The sequence below is a fragment of the Chaetodon auriga genome, chromosome 2 (assembly GCF_051107435.1).
Source record: "Chaetodon auriga isolate fChaAug3 chromosome 2, fChaAug3.hap1, whole genome shotgun sequence".
In the NCBI taxonomy this organism is placed as follows: Eukaryota; Metazoa; Chordata; class Actinopteri; order Chaetodontiformes; family Chaetodontidae; genus Chaetodon; species Chaetodon auriga.
The window spans coordinates 20,698,078-20,714,618 of record NC_135075.1 but is presented as its reverse complement, the minus strand read 5'-3'; the positions used below and the strand labels follow the sequence as shown (position 1 = coordinate 20,714,618).

Below are 16,541 nucleotides of genomic sequence, written 5' to 3'. Positions count from 1 at the left end.
TTTGACATCCTTTAGCCTTCCTCTGATGTACACATGAAAGGCGCTGCCACATATTTCTCTGATGGATGCAGTTGTCCACGTCAGCCATTAATGAGCCAACGTCTCCACATCGCTGAAACAAATATAAATCTCCTCACGTCCCCTCACGAAAGCCGACTTTGGCCTCTGAAAGCTGAAAAGTCAACAATGACATAAATCACCATATAAAGTTGTTTTTGCAAACTGTTGCCTTTTTACATATTCAGCAGAAACAGAGCAGCACTGTAATTCATCTGGAGTTGTTTTTCTGACCATCTGTCAAATGCAATTCCAATATTCTGTTTTATCTCCGGTTTCCACCAACTTCTGAGAGAAGAATTCAGCCTATTAGCTGCTAAATGCTCCTTTGTGTTCACCAGCTAGTCGTCAACCTGTCTGTCTGTCTGCCTGCTGTTTGGGTCTGGGCAGGCAGCACACAGTGGATTCTTGGCTGAAATAAGGTTGATGAGAGGTGAGCAAAGCAAAACAACGAGCGGAGAGATGCTAAAGCGCTCTGTGGAGCTGAATTATCTGTGTGTTTGACAGTAAGAGTAACTGCTTTAACATTACAGACAGTCATGAGCTCCATTGTTAATATAAACTTATTGATTATAGCAGCTTTAATTTCGCTTTGCGTGTTGTTTTGATGCACTGCTGTTGATTTCAGCCACAGTATGAAATGGAGCTGAACCATCCAGTAACATGACAGGGAGATATTTTGAGCCATTTGTGAACTGAGGCTGCAACTGTGATGTACACTGGCATCATAAATGGACCAATGACACAGTAAATGAACAAATTAAAGCTCTCATATGAGCTGCTGTGCTGAGCGTGTACTTCCTGTTTAAATGTATGATTCATGCTCAACCATCAGGCTTTCTCAGCTTCTGCTTTCTCACACAGAAATGTGCAGCTTAAACCAGTTTTTTTTTTTTTTGTCTTTGATGTTTATTGTTTTTGTCTTATTTCATCAAGAAGTTCTCAACCGAGCATGAGCCGTATAAAATGTATAATTTGGATCGCATGAGTACTTCTTCTTCTGCAGCAAACTAAGACAAATGCTCTGCCTGTTTACCTCCAAAGCTGCAATACGAATTGTTGAGCGTTAACTTGAGCTGAAATACAAACCTCCGCTTGGCTGCTCTGAACACAGAAACTGCAGCAACCACAAGAAATGTTTTCGTTTTTTTTTTTTTCATACTATATAGATGGAAAATGTGCTCAACCAGCAGACAGATTGGATTATTTCCCTCCACGCATAATGTCCTGCAATACCTCAGCTGTCTCCAGCGGCCTCTGATATGAACATTTCCAGGTTCTCTGCCGAAAACAGACTTCAGTCATAGCAGTAGAAAATATAGGAATGAATAAAACGAAAGTGACATTATAAATCCAGAGTGGTTTATTGGTTTATCAACTGGCAGGTTTGCCAAAGCACCATAAGAAACAAACTGAGCAACAACCCGACTTTATATATTTCAAATGGCAGCCAGATGCTTTCAGGAACAGTGGTATTAAAGCATGAGTAAACAATCCAAAGAAAACAAAAACAGCTTCATGAGAGGGTTTAATACGTCGTCAAACAAAAGCACAACTCAGACAGCAGCTTTCACACTCTGCATGCCATGTCCTAAACTTTTTTTTTTTTTTTTTTTTACAGCTGGCTGCAATTCTCATGGAAGAGAGATTGAACTGAATCGAATGGGAGCCACACTGACTGTAACACGCTGAGAGGAGGGGGGAGGGCAGCAGGACACACTGCAGCCATAAACAGGGATTAGAGATGAACACGCAGATACTCACTTCCATCAGAAATGTCAGCCAGCTCTATGCTGCTGTGTGCACGTATGTGTCCAAGTGTGTAATCATGTGGTGGGTGGGTGTGTGGGGGAACAAATCAGCTTTGAGTAGTTGATCTGGAACAAAGTGGCTCAGGGAAGCAAGCAGAGCTGTGATTTTATTCCCTAATGTTCGTGAACAACATTTATAATCGGGGTTTAGAGAGCGCAGGTTAGGAAGGACGGGCAGATTTAGAGGGACTCTCACATCGAAAACCAACCAGGAGGCAGAGACATTAAAAGACAGGCCGAGACAGCAAAGCACAGCTCGGCGCAGACGTTCGTAGAAAAGCAGAGAAATGACCTGAAATAATCTCACGAGAGAGCCACGAGCTGGATAACAACAACTTTTCCTCCTCCTTTCCCAAAGCATCCCAAGTTTAAACGCTCGAGCTGGCGTGACCGAGCTTTTCGTTAAGTGTTATTTTCAACAGGAAGAGGAGGATGGATTTCACTCATAATAAGTGCGCAGACACAGTAAATCTGTCCAACAGATTTCTGCGGGCTAGCAGCGGGGGTACAGTCATAATAAGTCCTGGCAGCAGAAATGTGTGGCCTGAACCACATGATCAGTATGACGACGACGATGGTGAGACTTCGCTAAACTCGGGTCATATGACTGCACTGCCGGGGGAATTTTCACCTTGGGGACAGGAAACCTAAACGGTGTGACACGACCACGCTTTCTCTGTAACTCAGGCTAACAGACGGGGGATTCTTCTTCACAGTACTGTTTTTCTATCTCAGTCACTTGACGGGAGCAAAAGGAAGCATTAATCGCACACGGAAAGAAAGAAAAACACTCACAAGTACTCGCTCGAGCACAGCAAAGAAGAGACTGTTCAGCTGGAAGAAAATCAAGTAAAAGAGTGATACCAAAGGGCTTTGGTCCCAGTCCCGTTTTTGTCCAAGTGCTTCAAAAGAGCAGAACAGACTGCTGCAGAATGTTAAACACAGGTGCTTTGCCAAAAAAAAAGTGGCTCTACAGCATACTCTTACTTACATTAAGAAAAATAAATCAGCTAAACTCCATACAGTATTTACAGATTTTAGCTCAGTGCATCATGGACAGCTCCTCCATTTCTCTTTGTCAAATCTATACAAGTCCGTATAGAAACGACGTGAAGCATCGCAGGCAAGGAATGCTCATGTGTACAATTGGTACTCAACCCGTCCTGGCATGAGAAAGTCCCCAGCCAGCGCCTTCCTTATTAAGTAACAGGCAGACTTTGTTTACGTGCAGAGACGGTGGCGGGCTGCGGGCGGTGGAGGGGCCCTGCTCGCATTAAGTTTCTGGAGGCTGAGCTGCTTCCATCAGCATTCATGTGACCGTCAGTGGCAGTGGTAGAGGCTTAACCATGCAAACACTTATGGACCTTGTTGATGTTTGTAATAAATGAAAAAAACATGCAGTTTGAGGGAAGGACAACTGGAAGAGCATCAACAATTTATGAAAACGCAGAATATTCTTTGTTTTGGCGCCGTGGCAGCTCACCCGATGGAGTGCGTACCGCGCATCAAGGCTGAGTCCTTACAGCTGCATCGTTAAATCATCTGACAGGCTGAGAACCGCTGGGCACCTTCATGCTGTAACAATCAAACCATGACTTTTGAGAGGATAGTTTGCTGGGCCTTTTACAGTATCTGACACGTCTGAGAGGCTAAAACAAACCTGCCGTACTTTCCTTACTTTTGACCCGGAAACTTTGCTGTGTATTTGGACCCTTTTGTGGTTGAAACCGAACGATCATCTGGGACAAAGGGATGATAATTGCTAATAAAATCTTTCCCCTCATGAGGAGCGGAGAGAAGCTATCGGGTGTTGACTTCGAAAATCTAGGATATTACGCCTACTGGTGCGTGATCACTAAAATATGTTGTTTTTAGAGAAGGTTTGGATATAAAAATACGAGAGAATATAAAACAGATTTTTTTGGCATTGAGTGTTAAACAGGTAGGTCAAAACACAGAGAATCGTCTGACGGGGCGACAGTCGTTTTGTCCTGAAGTTATTTCTTGGCCATTATTAATCATCCATTATGCTCTACGCGTCGACCTCTTTGTGCCTCTTCACGAACATTCAGATTCCAGACGGGCGGCGGCAGACGCCTACTTTTGAGCGCGCTGTCTCGCCAGCCGCCTCATGAAGCAACAGGTCACTGTGGCGATGATGACGATGCCCACGAACAAGGCGGAGGAAACTCCAATAACCAAGGGGATGAGGAGGAGGTCAGCGGCTGCGGAAAGACAAATGAAGAGAGAAGAATGCCGTGATGTAAACTGACTGATATGAAAAGCCACTTTCAGATGGGAAATGTCAAATATACAGAGTACATTAAGAAGGAAAATGGTGGGAAAAATTGATTTGTTTGGTTCAAACCAATACAGATACAGACGTTTATACGGTACTAATAACATCCAGGCAGCACACATATTGATGAAAAGCAAGTTAATGGACTGTGCAGCTGGATAAACTAAAAGCACAGCTTGCTGTGGTGATTCACTCATCTCGTGTCGGAAACTGAGTCCATTTAGTCTCAATGTAGAGCACAAAGAAGGTCAACAACCAAAGCTGCTACCAGTGCAAACCCATCATTAGTGCACAAATGAGCAAATATTTCACACAAATATATTCTGGACTCGAACTGGAGGGGCTCACAAAGCGCGACAATGCAAATCTACCGACGATGCACTGAAGATCGTTTTACCCAAATCACCTCCAGATGTGGCAAATACACATGTGGCAAGTTTCATGTTTAACCTCCTCTCGCAGACTCCACATCAGCTCCGTTCAAGTCATGTTTTAGCCGCACATTTTTCCAAACTCAACAAATTGAATGCATTTGGGTTTCTGGCCGTTGGCAGGACGAAACAAAACATTTTAAAAGTCTGAGCTCTGGGAAATCAAATTGGGCATTCTTCTCTTCTTTTTTTATTACATTTTATGGATGAAACGTTCAGTCGAGAAAATAATCAGCAGATCAATCGATCATGAAACGAATCGGTCAGCGCAGCCACGCTTGCAAGCCAATTTTGAACTCAAGGACCGTGACTGGTTTTCTAAATGTCCCACAGCATTAAATTACTGCGACATGGGACAGAAACAAGTGAGTTCACATCTACATATTTAAGACATAAATACAGAGAAACACGCCCTGCAATCTGCTCCCGACGGATGTAGACAATAATCAATCAACTTAAATCGTGCAGACACTGATGGTGGCCTCTGTGATCCCCCTGTTTAATGCCCAGACCACCACGAAAAATCTGGAAGGGGAAGCTGAAGGGGCAGCTCTAACTGCCCCAGCTTCCAGATCCACCATCATTTCAGTTACAATAAAAACCAGCTTACCTCTGGCGTACAGGTAAACCGTCACTGCGTTCGACTCCGCTTTGGCCCCTGTGTTGTACCAGCCTCCATGCGGGTCCTGCCCCCACGCCTCGGCTTGACAGGCATACATGCCCTGATCGTCCATCGTTGCGGCGTGGACCCTCAGTCTGTAGCTGACAGCGGACACGCGGTCGACGCTAACCTCGCTGCCGTTGGCGTAGATCTTTGCAACGCCGTCGTACATGAGGGCAGCTACCAGTCTGGGTTTTTCCTCAACAGCGGGGTCTGGGAGAGTAACATCGGATGCTGGACTCTGGCCCTTCTTGACGACAGGAAGCGGCCACCGCAGCCACTGCACCTGCGCCTGGGCGGGACCTGTGGTTGTCACGGTGGCGTTGCAGATCAGGGTGACGGTGCTGCCTCGCTTTAACAGGGGGCCTCGAGGGAGCTGAGCCACAGCTGAAACCAGCACGTCTGTGGAGGCAAGTGGTGCATTCAAAGACTAGTTTATGGAGGGTAAACTGAGCAACTGTATGATTTTCATCTGTGGTCGATCATCATCTTAACAAGGTGATCTGAGTTAAAGAAAATTCAGCTAACATGCCTTTTGGAAAAATACAAAGAGAGCCAAACCACAGATTGCAGTTTCGGCAGTCTAGCTCTGAGCAACTAGAGCACTGCACTAACTTTGCATTTATCCCTGATGTTTTCAGTGAAACCTTTGCCCAGAAAGTACATTAGGTTTTCTGAATTTACTAGAAACTTTCAGACAGATTCGTAAAGCTGGAACTGAGATTTGGACAGCAAGCATCAGAGGTCTTGTTGCAGACTTGAACTCAGCCAAATGGCCCACAGCCCAGCCTGCTCGGCCCAAAGGCACTCCATGAATTCATAATGTATTGAAATCACTTCTTAAATCAAAGGAATACACAGGTTTTAGCTAACTGCTTTCACCATTTATCCATTTCCGTTAATTTTAGCCATTTTTTTAAACTCAGAACTGAAGGCGAGCAGCGCCGCTCACCTTTGGTCTTCAGGTTGACGGTGACTCCCTCAGACCTCTGGGTGAGCGTCGCAGGAGTAGAGGGGCCAGGGTTTCTTCTTCCAGCGTACACACTCACCACACACCGATACACCCCCGAGTCTAAGGGGCGGGCTGAGAACAGCTTCAGAGAGTACCTCCCCTCAGCCACTTTCTCCATAGAGCCCCCGCTAGCTCGGCTGAGGTCGTCCCCCCAGCTCACGATACCGTCCGGGCTCATCCGGGCCACCTCCACCTGAACATAAAATGTGATTTATTTTAGGCAATTTACTAGAATCCGTGAATACTTTATATTATTGCTGTTTCCTGAAGTGTGCAAATGTCATGAACCACAATGTCCATTTTTGCACAGGCTGCTGTTTGAAAGCCAGCTCTCAAGAGTCATTTATCAGAGCTTTCCCTCCAGCACTTGAAGGCACCACACCTGAAAACATTTCAAATCCATCTGTAAATTCAGCCAAATAACCATGAACCAATAATGTAACTTTGACAGAAAATAAATGAGACTTAATGGTGACTATGATGGATTACCCATCCACCTCACTCTGTAATATTGTTATTAAATTCTATGAAACCTGGCAAGTGAAAATTCCCTGCAGGCTGATTCTCATAATGCACTGGTTCAAAAAAAAAAAAAAAAAAAAAAAGGGATAAAAATGCACATAGAAACATATGTATGGGAAATGCTTTGCTAATTGGTGTAAATAGACCCAAACACCAACTCACATTTGTGAGTCACTTACACTTCAGTTCAACTGTGCAAGTAAAAAACAAGACACCAGCACCTCTACGTTTCCTACTATATACACCAATCGCACACGCTTACATCCTGTAAACAGCAAACCATGTTAGTCCATGCATCTGTACCTCAACTCCTCCGGTCCCAGCTACGTCGCTGCTTACAGACCCCCTCCTCATCCACTGAACCAGCAGGCCCGAGTTCACTTCAGACGGCAGCCCCAACACCTCACAGGTCAGGATGAGAGGGGAGCCGACCTGCAGGGTCACCTCCCCTCTGGGCGAGGATGTTACACTCAGAGAGGCCGCTGGGGAATGGAAGAGGTAGACAGCTTAGTACAAGTGAAAGCAAATCTGCCTTTGTGCAGAGCCTCAAACAGGCGAGTAGACTGTGACAGTGAAAATCTCACAAGTGATATATGTGAGTACCATATCTGTGGGAAAGCTGGGGGGAGGAGGGGGGCATATCCAGAACATGGCATATTTACCGTGGAGGATAAAATAGATTAGTGCTTTTGACAATTACATTTGTACTGTAATTTTCCATTATTGCTCTATGAAAGAGACTCTCTGTGCTGCATTCAGACATACAAATTAAGCGTAACAGCAGAAGCAGAACATCACACAAATGAGTATGTGCAACTTTCCTGAACCAGCTGAAAAGGTTAGTTCCTACTAATCCCCTGGTATAATTAGAAGACATAAAGACTGGTCCATTGTGTGAGCCGAGCCTCATTTCACCACAACACTTCCCTAAACACAGATCTGCTCTCATTACTTATATAGACAAAAGGAGAGATGTCAGACCATTGTACTCTGCAGTCAACAAGGGCCAGAAAATACAGAACGAAATAGTGCTTGTCAGCGAGTGTCGGAAAAAAACAATGCACGTATTGATGAGATCCAAAGCTTCACACTCAGCTTCAGTCTGACTGCTGGAGAGAAGTACTACCTATTAAGAAGCTGTTTGCATCTCTCATCAGGAACTCGGTCAATAAAAACATTAATTTAAAAAAAAAACATAGCTCTAATATTTCAGTCCAGCTGTGCAACGCTGTGGGTTGACTCATGTTAATCAGATTATATGGACGAAGCTGGTAACTTGGCAAACATTTCAAGTATTTTCCTATAAACAAGCATAAAGAACATATGATCGTACACTGGGCTCACGTTTCCATCGAAGACAATGGACACATCAGTCTGACAGAGAGACAGTCGTCCTCTCTGCAGGCTCCGAGAGGCCGAGTTGGAAGAAAAGATTACTTAATCCTTTAGATCTACACAAGCTCTTTAGAATTTAAATTGAGCCAAGCTGCAAGGCAGCGGGCAGTTATCCAGCTGCTCGGCCGGCCAGCCACCGACCCATCAAATCCAGCTGGATAATCAACAAGAGAGCTGAGCATCATGCTCGTCAGTCAGGAGGTCTGACGGCCGACATCCACGACAGATAGTCAGCAGAGCGGCAATTAAGTCGACCGTTATTTGGTGACTGTTTGGATAATCGAGTAATCGTTGAATTCATTTTTCAAAGATGCAAAAAAAATTTGTTTCAGGTTCTTAAATGTGAGAACTTTCTGCTTTTCTTCGTCTTACATGATAGTAAATAGAACAGTATGTTAAAATAAGACATTTCAGACGTCCGTCCGTCCGTCCGTCCACTCAGCGAGGTAGGAAAAAGCTAAGGCATCCAGGCAGCCAATCAGAAGCCCCAACACTTTCTCTATCCAACAACCAGCCAACAAACAAGGCAATATGTTGACTACAGATGTATCCAGTACTTAAATCACGTCTATCATCAGTAAACTGCTCAGTTTGCCAGCCTGTAAGCAAGACATTCAGTTAAGCTCTAAGTAACACAAACATCCAGTCTGAAACCTGGAAAGAGTCAAATGAACTCAACAAGTCCAGGCCGACCGACGCCACTGAGAAAGAGCAAAGAGTCTCGAGCTGACAAGCAGAAGCCGAACTCAGTCATTCTGCTTTTACTGTCTCTGAGTTATTCTCCAACTAGAGCAACCGGTTATATTTTATGATATCTTGTGCAATGTGCTTGTTGCTGAGTGACCTTGGCACTCGCCAGACGCTGTCATAGTTTTGGGAAATGTCAGCACAAACACCAGCACGTTTTCATGGTCACACCAACCTAGCTGCTGAACGGTCAAGTTGCCAATGTCCATCGTCCTCTGTGCGATCTTCTGCCACGATCGATCGCGGTCCAGAATCCACTGCGAGGCCTCGCAGAAATACGAGCCTGTGTCGTCCGGCTGCAGCGCTCTCATCCTCATCACGTACACGCCCAGCCCGGCCTCCCAGTTCCTCTTCTCCAGCGTGATCTCTCCGTCGTCGTACCGCTTCTTGTACAAGCGTCCGGGGGCGACCCCCAGCAGCTTGTCGATGGAGATAATCTCTCTAACGTTGCTGACCTCTCCGCCCGCTCCGCTCCCCAAACCCTCTCCGCCGCTGCGCTTCCCGAACGTGATGGACAGATGGGTGAGCTGCTCCGATTGGATGCCGGCTGAGCACGACAGCATTAATTCGGACCCCTCTGGCACGGGCTGGCCGGTGAGCGAGCGGGAGTAGCTGATCTGGAGTGTGTCAGGGATCACTGCGGGTGTAGACACAGACAGACAATTGTATTAGATCAAGAAGCCGCGGGAGCCAGATGGGAGGAAAAAATATGCCAAATTTAATTCCTATAACCTGCGTACTGTGTCTATGTTTAGAACACTGAATCATGAGATGGGGCTGCTGAGAGTGAGTGCGAGCTGTTTACCACCCTTAGCTCTGGGCTATAGCTTTGCAAAGAAAGGCAGATTAGTTGGCTGTTACGAAGATAACACTCTTCAGCCGGAAAACTAACACCCAGCACCCTATGAACATAAACTCAGTCGCACACAAAGATGCTGATGATGAATAGAAGCAGAGCTGGTAACCATATGGATGGTGGAAAACAGAGAGGGAGAAGCAGAGCACACGCTGCAGACGGTCAGAATAAATAACAGCCTGGAAAGGAGTTGAACACAGTATGATTTATCAATGAAGATCTGGTCCATCTGGCTGATGCAGTGCAGAGCTGCTGATAAGATCGTCTCGCACGGTAATCCCCGTGAACCCGACTACGTCACTTTGTTTGTTTCCACCATACCTCACAACTAAACTATGACTGTCATCTCGCCGGGACCGGGGCTGGGTATCGTCTGAAACTACGTGATAGCGGCTGGTGACACAACGCCAGGCTTTCTGTAGCAGCACCAACGCTGCTGCGCCACACTTCAACAAATATTTACACGTTCCAGTTGACAGAAGCTCTCGGACTCTGAAGGTCGTCTTAACACAATTTTGATTGAAGTCAATCAGGCTCTGACGTTTTTTTTAAAACTCTGTGCGACTGGCACATTTTCATCTTCACCAAAAAAGGACTGAAGCTCTGTACCCAGCACTGGCTGCTGTTTATAAAAAAAAAAAAACAGGAAGAGGCTGGAGGCATGCTGATCCTGCTGCCTTTTTAGATTTAGAAGTTTATTGGCTTGGACTTCTGTATTGAAATGTTTTATGCATCCATTTTATTTATTTACACACTTCCTGTGCTTCTGTTTTCATATCTTCGTACGCTACTGACTGTTAACATTCGATCAATGGTATTATTGATCCCTGATCCCCTCTCTGGTTGAAGGATCAGTATGTTGATATTCTCTATCTTTCTATCTATGTCTCACCTTTGACAGTCACTGTGGCGCTGTAGTTCCCCTGGTAGGTGCTGTCCGTGCTGGGTGTGTAGCACTCGTACTTCCCCTGGTCTTCGGCCCGGAGCCTCTGGATCACCAGCCGGACCTTGTCTCCTGAGTCCCTCTCCACCCTCACCTCCCCGTTCCTGACCCGGGCCTGGAACGGGGCGTAGGGGAAGCCCTTGTCTCTGGTGGACACCACTGCCATGTGCCTCCCGCCAGCATCGTCCCTGTACAGGAACCACTCAAAGTCCTGCGTACGTGGGCCTTCGTAGCCCGACACAGCACAGGGCAGGGAGAGGGGGAACCCTGCAACGCGGTAGAGGGGTCCAGGGGGAAGCGATACATCGCGACACACAGCGTACTGGAGCACTGTGCAAGAAAAGTGGAGACACAGAGAGAAAGTGATGAGTGGTCAGGAAAGATGGGAAGCAGTAACAGTGTTTCTGTGGGTCACGTCTCGCCTCGCAGCATGTTTGGTGCATGAACTCACCGATCAATATCCCGAGCTGATGACTGGCTAACAGGGAATCAATACGTTAAACAGCTCAGGAGAGAAAAAACACGAGGGCTGGGCCAGCTTCCCCTGAACACAATGACACACTTCATAAATGAAACTTCTCACAGCTGAAAGGCTGAAACTAGGTCGCGTTTGGCTGTTTTGAACGATAAATCAAGCGATCGTTTAAAAAAAAAAAAGCACCTTTTATCAACTCAACAGCAACACGTGTTTCCCAAAACTGTTTGAGTGGCGCAGATTCTGCAGAGCTGTTTAAAGAGGTACAGCAGCAAAACCCCAAGGTCGCTGAGTGCATTGTTTTGGAATGAGCTAAAATGAAAACTTTCCTTGGGCCCAAAGAAAAAGAAAACGTACTCCGTCCCCGTTACTGTTTAACAGAAGCTGGGTACCGCTGCAGATTTTCAGTGCTCTGGTTATGAGCGAAAATATTCAGCGCCTCACGGCCGAGAGCCACCCGCCTCCAGGTTCAAGCATCACTGTGTTTCACTCATTGTCCGGCTGCATACCCGACTTCCTCCAAAACCTTTCTGAGGCAGCCGGAGGCTCAGACCGAGCCGGTTATCTACATACCAAAAAAGTCTTTCAGCCACAGGCACCGAATTTTCTCAAGCTGCTACTGTTTTCTCAGGATGAGGGCGCTTAAATATCCCCACGCTGAGGCCGAGTCAGTCAAACGTTAACGGACATTAAAAGAGGAACACGACAGGTGATTTTACCATTTCCTAAACCAACATCAGGCCTGCGTCCCCAGAGATGAACACACACGCACACACACACACACACACACACACACACACACACACACACAGAGTAAACAACATCCTTTTATATGCAAGTTTAATTTCCTATTTTCTTTTTTTTGCAGCAAGACTTTTTTTCTGGCCATTTTAACCAACTGATAAACAGGCCAAATGCTAATATGAAGGTGAGATGTGGAATAACAAGAATGAACATTTTAATAAAAGCCCAGTGCAGAAAACGTACTTTAAAAGTGGCCCTGCTCCAAATCTATGGCGGTTGTGTCCATTAAAAACTAAAGATGCATCCATCTTTTTCTCTCCCGATATCGATTCAGGAAGCTTTCATCTTCCCCAAATGTACAACCACAAAGCAGACACGCCTCCAGCATTTTGACAAGGAAGCTGCATTAACTGCTTTATCAGGGCCGAATCAGCATCCCTTGAAATCAAGGTTAAAAACACTTTAAAAACAGTATCTCACTGACTTCACTGGACTGACATTAAGCTGCTGAAGCGGATGGACGTCCGGAGGTCAGACAGCCTGACTCCGCAGTAACTGCTTCCATATTGTGGTCAGAAACCGTTAAAGAAATGACTTTGTCAGAAAGGGTACACGCCTCGAATGCTGTTTCCTACCAAGCGGTTTAGATTTTAAGCGGTGCCAAAAGCTGGGAAACAAACTCATTATGTCAGAATGCAAATGAGACACAATTAACCCGACGTAACGATCAGCAAACATATGTCCACCCACTGACGCTGAACAAAGGACCAGCACCAGACAGCACGCCCTTTTACCGTCACCTACAACTGATGACTACCTGAACAACTAGAAATACAAGCTGGGTGCGTTTTGGCGCTCCCCACCTCTGTGTGTGAGTGTGTGTGTGTGTCAGACCTAGAAACAACTGGAGCTTTCTCACAGGCCCCATAACACCACGCCCATAGATAATGACATGGGAGACTAGTGGGAGGCTTAAGCGGATCAAGTCCTAATTAACATTGGGCTCGGACTGATAGGGCAGGGGGACACCGCAGCCTGTGACCACGCTCGATACTGTCTGGATTAGATCCTGTGCAACCAGGAGGGAGCCCCGATTTCCTTATCAGAGAGAGCCCACGAAGGGATGCTCGCTGGGCCGCAGACTGAACGCTGTGTGGTCGTTAGACAGGATTCATAGGATTATTAATATTGTGAGTGTGTGAAATGGTCAAATTGTGCTTTTCATCCATCAAAAATGTGAGTTACAGACAGGAGAAGTCCCACTGTCAGGAGTATTAAAACACAGCTTTGTGTTTTTAGCTCAATCGCCCTCATCTGGTTTTGTTTGTCCTATTTTCTTTTTAAATAAAGTCTTATTCAAACTCTTAAGCTGCTTCCTTCTATGTATTTGGTTATCTCGACGCATTTTCCTTCTGCAAAGAACATCTTCGAAAGCAGTAAGTCTTCCTCGGGATTCAATGCTTGATCGGCGTTTCAGTCTTGGCTGACAGGAATTTGCTTTTGTAAACTTTAGCAAGTAGTGAAAATATAAAACAGTCACACAATAAAATGTAAGGCAGTAAAAGAGTTTGAGCAGACTAAAGGGTAAACTTTCTATAGGGATGGTATCAGTACAATAAAACAGCTGGGAATACTTTTCCCTTGGACTTCCTGGAAGACACCAGGAAGTCCCTGTATTTGCCTAAAACACCTGTTTCTCCGCCACCCGTCGAACAGCGTGTGTGTGTGTGTGTGTGTGTGTGTGTGTGTGTGTGTGTGTGTGTGTTCTCTAACGGTGGACTGTCCCATCTGCGCTGTAATCTAACGTCTATTTGAATAGTAGGTCAGAAAATGAGCCTCACGCCACAGGAATGTGAGAAACGATGCTCCATAGGATGACCCACAGGCGTAAAGAAGCAGCGAGTTCATGTGAAGCCAAATCAGCCAGAAAACACCAAAAAATTAGAGATTCATGCCAGACAAATGCAGGAAAAAGTACCCGGTTTGCTCTGAGATGTGGAGTAGAAGTTTAGTTACATGGCACCAATGCTCAGATCCTTAAACAATGGCAATAAGCGTAAAAATACTCAATTACAAGTAGAAGTCCTGCAGAAATGGCAGGTCGCGCTGCAAATACAAACGGAGTCAGCAGACTGACTGGCACGAACGAACAATCATGCAAATGCGTGTCCGAGTGACAGATGGCCAGGCAGAGCAAACAGGTACCAGGCAGGCTGCACTCACCCCCGTGCACGAACACGAATAATGCCGTTTTCATCGGAGCCATCATGGTCCTCATCTTCCCCCCCGGTGCCCTGATGGATTACAGTGAGTCAGATTTCTCTCTCCGCGTTCCTCTGCTCGATTATCGCCGATCATAGCTCATCCCGCCGTGGAGACCGAGGGCTCTGCGAACGACACCACACAAACACACACCACCGGATTATCGGCGAGGTTGGAAAAGCGATGAAGAAACGTGCAACGATGAAGCCAAACAGTGATCACACGCAGAGGAGAGTTAGCGCCATCTGCAAACTGCGCGGCGGATGAATATGAGCGCGAGTGTGACTGTGCGGGGCTGCGGGTTTAATCACCTCTTTCACGCACCGCCGCATCTCCGTCAACACACCGACGGCTCCATCATCATATCCCGGTTTGCTTTCAGATTAGACCGCCTCGACAGACACGCCGTCCGGTTCAGCCAGGGAACGGTTAGCATCACAGGGGGTCGGGGTGTGTGTGTGTGTAAGCGGGGGGGGGGGGGGGGGGGGCACAAACAAGGGAGGAGCGTGCATGCATAAAAGACTCTGAGAGAAGGAGTCGAACCGGTGCCATTGGTCAGCAGAGCGACGGTGACAATTTGAACCAATGATAATAGAGGACTGGAAAGCGGTTGAAACGCCACGTCACACCGCCAGAGGGCGCCACAGCAAAACACATCCAGTCCATAGTCCGTGTAAGTGGCCTTGTCAGGTGGGTTAATGATTGATGTATCACTGCAAGTGGTGGAGGAAATACACAGATCATTTAATATTTATGAGTATTTATGGTATAAGTATTTATCACTTATCATCCATTAAAGCAGTTTTTAACATCATCACTCACTGTAGCTGTCAGTATGAATCCCTGCACACTGTAAAATGTGTTGTATATGCTTTTCATTGCCTCATCAGTCTTTGTATATATATTGTGTGCTTTACAGTTTTGCACTGCTTCACTTATTGTTCAGTCTTTTGTTGTTTTTGTCTTTTTTTTTTTTCCATGCAGGTACAAAAATGAAAAGGCTTGAAGCTGCAGCAATGGCTCTGTGCCTTTCAGGTCTGCCAATACAATGAAAACTGAACCTTTTAGTCAGGATCCATTTGGCAATTTTCAATGCGTGAAGAGAACGACAAAACAAATAAATGGAAAATTCATTTTAAAACTGCCTCACTGCTGCCAAAACTGAAATTAAAAAGGAAACTGTGTTGACAACAAACTCTCAGTGTACTCCCACGTGTGTCCATCCCAGAATTATAATGAAGTTGGTGACTAAAAATACTAACTCGGCTTCATGGTTTTAGCTCATTGCAAATAAAAATCAAATTTAAATAGAAGTTAGTGTTTTCATTTGACAAATGACAATATTTGTTTTGTTTGAAGAGACGTTCTATCGTCAAAACCCGTCGGCAGGATGTACGTAACATTCATTCAAAGGACCCTGTTCTACTGACTGGATTCATAATCAAGCTTGTTTGCTCACTGTAGTACAACCCTGTTCCAAAAAGGTCAGGAAATGTGATAACTCGCTGTTCTGTTTTTATTTGCGTTTCACACAGCATCCAGACTTTTTGGGAATCAGGGCTGTTCAGGGGAATTTAGGGCACAGAGATGTGATTAAGAGCAAAGTCCCAGTAATCTTGTTGCAGGTTGGGCTTGTTTGTTTCTGGCTTAATAATAGCCATCCCACAGAAACGGCACAGATCAAACATACAGTCAGTCATCCCTTGCACCGGGGCCTCGCTTTAATTAACCATCCGTTTCTGTTCTCTCTGAGCCGACAGGCCTGAGAGTCAGCAGCTCTCTCCTTGGGCTTCTTATTGAAATCAATAATGAAATTAGAAATTACAGAAGGCTGCAGGGAACGAGGCAGCCATTCAAACCACCTACTCAGAATCTCATTACAGCTACAGTTAAAGGTCGCTGCCCTTGATACAGATCACTCACTATGTTGTCCTTCTGTTTATCATAGCCCCATCTCCCAATCCATATCTATACTGGAGATATGCGATGCAGGACACGTGACACCAGTATAGGGTGTTATTTTGAGAATCCCCATGGAAAAGAAATTTCCAACCCCTCTAGTAAGCGCTCGGCCTTTACTGTGTGTGCGCACAGTCGCACGTGTACACAGTATGTGTTTGCACGTGTGTGTGCGTCCTCGCTTGCATATTAGGCCTTTTTCACTGAAGACGCTCAGCTTCAGGATGCTGGTTTTGTTCATGCCGCCTCACTGCTGTCACACTGTCATGACTTACTGGGACACTTGAATAGAACAGAGCCATTAAAGTTAAAGTTATTGGTAACACATGTGCTTTTGCTACTATGACAAGTCAAAATGCTGAAAGCA

At 45.8% G+C, this 16,541-nt stretch overlaps 1 protein-coding gene across 1 annotated transcript; it reads right to left on the bottom strand.

Annotated features, from left to right (window-relative positions):
* Nucleotides 1–1,397: 1,397 nt before the first annotated feature.
* On the bottom strand, nucleotides 1,398–14,754 carry igsf8 (immunoglobulin superfamily, member 8). The gene is made up of 8 exons (XM_076740008.1): nucleotides 14,527–14,754; nucleotides 14,177–14,340; nucleotides 10,684–11,064; nucleotides 9,111–9,572; nucleotides 7,097–7,275; nucleotides 6,212–6,464; nucleotides 5,209–5,661; nucleotides 1,398–4,093 (listed from the first exon to the last, which is right to left on the bottom strand). Exons 2-8 carry the CDS (start codon nucleotides 14,229–14,231, stop codon nucleotides 3,966–3,968), a joined length of 1,911 nt encoding a protein of 636 aa, XP_076596123.1. The 5' UTR covers nucleotides 14,232–14,340; nucleotides 14,527–14,754; the 3' UTR covers nucleotides 1,398–3,965.
* Between the last annotated feature and the right edge of the window lie 1,787 nt (nucleotides 14,755–16,541).

What these genes read in the sequence shown, in the direction of transcription:
- igsf8 (XM_076740008.1), bottom strand. Translation starts at nt 14,231, where the DNA reads ATGAGGACCATGATGGCTCCGATGAAAACGGCATTATTCGTGTTCGTG. An exon ending in ATTCGTGTTCGTGCACGGGG is followed by an intron (nt 11,065 to 14,176) that starts GTGAGTGCAGCC and finishes TTTCTTGCACAG; the next exon opens with TGCTCCAGTACGCTGTGTGT. An exon ending in GGTTTACCTGTACGCCAGAG is followed by an intron (nt 4,094 to 5,208) that starts GTAAGCTGGTTT and finishes GTCTTTCCGCAG; the next exon opens with CCGCTGACCTCCTCCTCATC.